Source organism: Bombus terrestris, chromosome 7, assembly GCF_910591885.1.
Source record: "Bombus terrestris chromosome 7, iyBomTerr1.2, whole genome shotgun sequence".
NCBI lineage: Eukaryota > Metazoa > Arthropoda > Insecta > Hymenoptera > Apidae > Bombus > Bombus terrestris.
This window is the reverse complement of record NC_063275.1, coordinates 16,957,875-16,960,461: the sequence shown is the minus strand read 5'-3', so window position 1 is coordinate 16,960,461 and position 2,587 is coordinate 16,957,875. Positions and strand designations below refer to the sequence as shown.

The window sequence follows — 2,587 nt, the reverse complement described above, 5'->3', positions numbered from 1 at the left end:
TTCCTTGATTTGACTTGAATTTTCAAAAGATTTGAAATAAAGATAACAAGACATACTGTTTTGTTATTAACTAAAAAATATTTATTTTTATATTTTATTCGTAGTACATTATATTACTCCCACGTATTGAACTGCCAAACTACATAATTATATAAAAAATCACTCATTTTGTATTAATTAATATTTTCTTGTCAATGTATTAATTATATACTCTATAATACTTAAGTCATATGTATGTATACATATACATAAACGATGCACACAGGATGTCCCGCGACAAGTGCTGTTCGATGTAACTACTGAACAATAGGTGATAAGACAAGAATGTAAGACTTTTATCATCATTTTTTATGCAAAATGTCACTGTGAAAAAATGTTTATCTTTAAATTTTCAGGGCCATGCCTAGGTCATTTTTATTGTCTTAAGTGGCAGCATACATTTTTTCATACCCTATTCGACATATTTTTTAAATTTTCTACAAAAGTATTAAGGTATTTGAGTTGAGAAATGATCGGGTTAAAAGATATTTTTACGTTAATGTTGTAAAACTTGTATGAAGAACAAGGTAAACATAAACAGAAAAGTATGCATTGTTTAAATTCGTCTGTCATACAATAAATTTTACAGCATTAAATGTTTAAAATATTTATGAAGTAGCCACAGCATGACCTTGAAAAATTAAAGGTAAAATTTGTATTCACAGCGATATTTTATATAATGTCTGATGATAAAAATCTCCTTGTATTTTGTCACCTGCCATTCATTAGTTATATCAAACGGCACTTATCGTGGAACATCTGCTATATACATAGCATAAACACGATTAAAAGAATATTTCATTAAGATAAAACAGATAAGTAGTTTTTACGAGAGCGACGTTCTTTATATATACTACGATGTTAAAAATGAAAATCATGTCGTTCAGAAAATAGTAATTCAAAGATGTATATAATATAAGTGTCGTAAATTTTTTTTGTAGATAGATCTATTTTCAACACTCAGAGTAGAAACCGTGTTAAAATGTACTTTCGTTACGTATTTTTATACATACAAAACAACATAGAATTATCAAAAGATTTAACCTTAGCTTAGAATGTTCATTATCTTTATGGATAGTAGAAAGTAATGAAACAGCATGTGCCTCATACTTGCAGTGTTTATTAAATTACATAGATAATGTGTTAATGTAGAAACTGCTTCTAAAATGTCTTTAAGCAATAATTTATTTAATATTCACATTTGCAGTGGCAGCTTAATACATATCATTTTAAATAGTTACATAATTTTTAGTACACTTTTTAACTATACATATTTCAAACATAATTTCAATATAATAAACATTTAAGGGAAACATATTATAATTTTATATTTAATTTCTTTTAACTCTTTGAAGAATATCGATACTACTTAAATATGAAAATTAAATAAATAAAATAACATATTTTATTCAGCTGTTGTTTTACTGCTATGGCTTACATCTGTATCCTTATCTTCATTAGCATTTCCTGCAGTTAATGATTTTGCTAATTCATACAAATACGAAGTATTTTTCTTGATTTCTTTCTCTAAATTTGATTTTTTTTCCTCCTTCTCTTTCATTAATTTTGTTCTTTTTGGATCTACAGGCTTCACAAGGTCCTTACTAACTTTGTAAATAATGCTTGTACTATCTTCTAATTTAAAAACGAGCGTTATCCTGTTACAAAATACATAGATCAATTCATAAATCATGACCACATAATCGCCAGAATCTGTAAACAATTTTTACTCTTACTGTTCAACATCTAAACCTGTCTGTATCTTTTCTATCGTATCAAGGGAAATATTGCACGATGCTGGCCATGGTACATATATTTCTGTTTGTGAATTTTTCTTTTTTCGTACTTCTAAATACAATAAATCCAATTTTTCATTGTATTTATAATCAACTTCCCAATATTTCTTTGCTTCACATAGTTCAATATAAACGTAAAACGTTGTACTTATTTTCACAGAATCCATACAACCCAATTTTTCAATATTAAAATACTAATGGTATTAAAGCGAATTAGTTTCAAAATTACTGGTTTTGAAAATTATTTAAATACACACTTACGCTAGGATGGCATATGCCGTACATGGTTAAGAAAAAATAATTCTCTTTAATAAAGAAAAGGAATATCTAACTAAATCCAACATAACCCCGCATATTCCACTATATTTGAAAACAGTCAATCGATAAAATTAATTCATATTTACACTTTAAGTATTTAAAAAGTATTTAGAAAAAGTAAAGCAAAATTTATCGAGGTTATGCCTTAACGAACAGGTCCTTTCAATTTACAATTCAGAGTTCAATGCCTTCGTAAACATATTTATCGTAAAACTACTCCATTGATAATATGGTCGTAATAAGTATTTAGCGACATCTGTTGATACGTAAGTTGAGTGACTTTGGCAATGTAACTACGCGAAATCTAGCAGAGAACTCAGGAAGTTGTTAATGAAACTAGTATCCGGGCACACGAAGAGATGACGCGTATATCGCTTATTAAATTCCACTAAACACTTGCAGTAAATCTAATAGGGACTAGGAATTACGCATAT

The 2,587-nt window shown here is 27.7% G+C and overlaps 1 protein-coding gene across 1 annotated transcript; it reads right to left on the bottom strand.

Annotated features, from left to right (window-relative positions):
• Positions 1–1,139: 1,139 nt before the first annotated feature.
• LOC100648514 lies at positions 1,140–2,374 on the bottom strand. Its single transcript, XM_003396713.4, has 3 exons — positions 2,097–2,374; positions 1,776–2,029; positions 1,140–1,697 (listed from the first exon to the last, which is right to left on the bottom strand). The coding sequence occupies exons 1-3, from the start codon at positions 2,118–2,120 to the stop codon at positions 1,445–1,447; spliced, it is 531 nt and encodes a 176-aa protein (XP_003396761.1). The 5' UTR covers positions 2,121–2,374; the 3' UTR covers positions 1,140–1,444.
• Between the last annotated feature and the right edge of the window lie 213 nt (positions 2,375–2,587).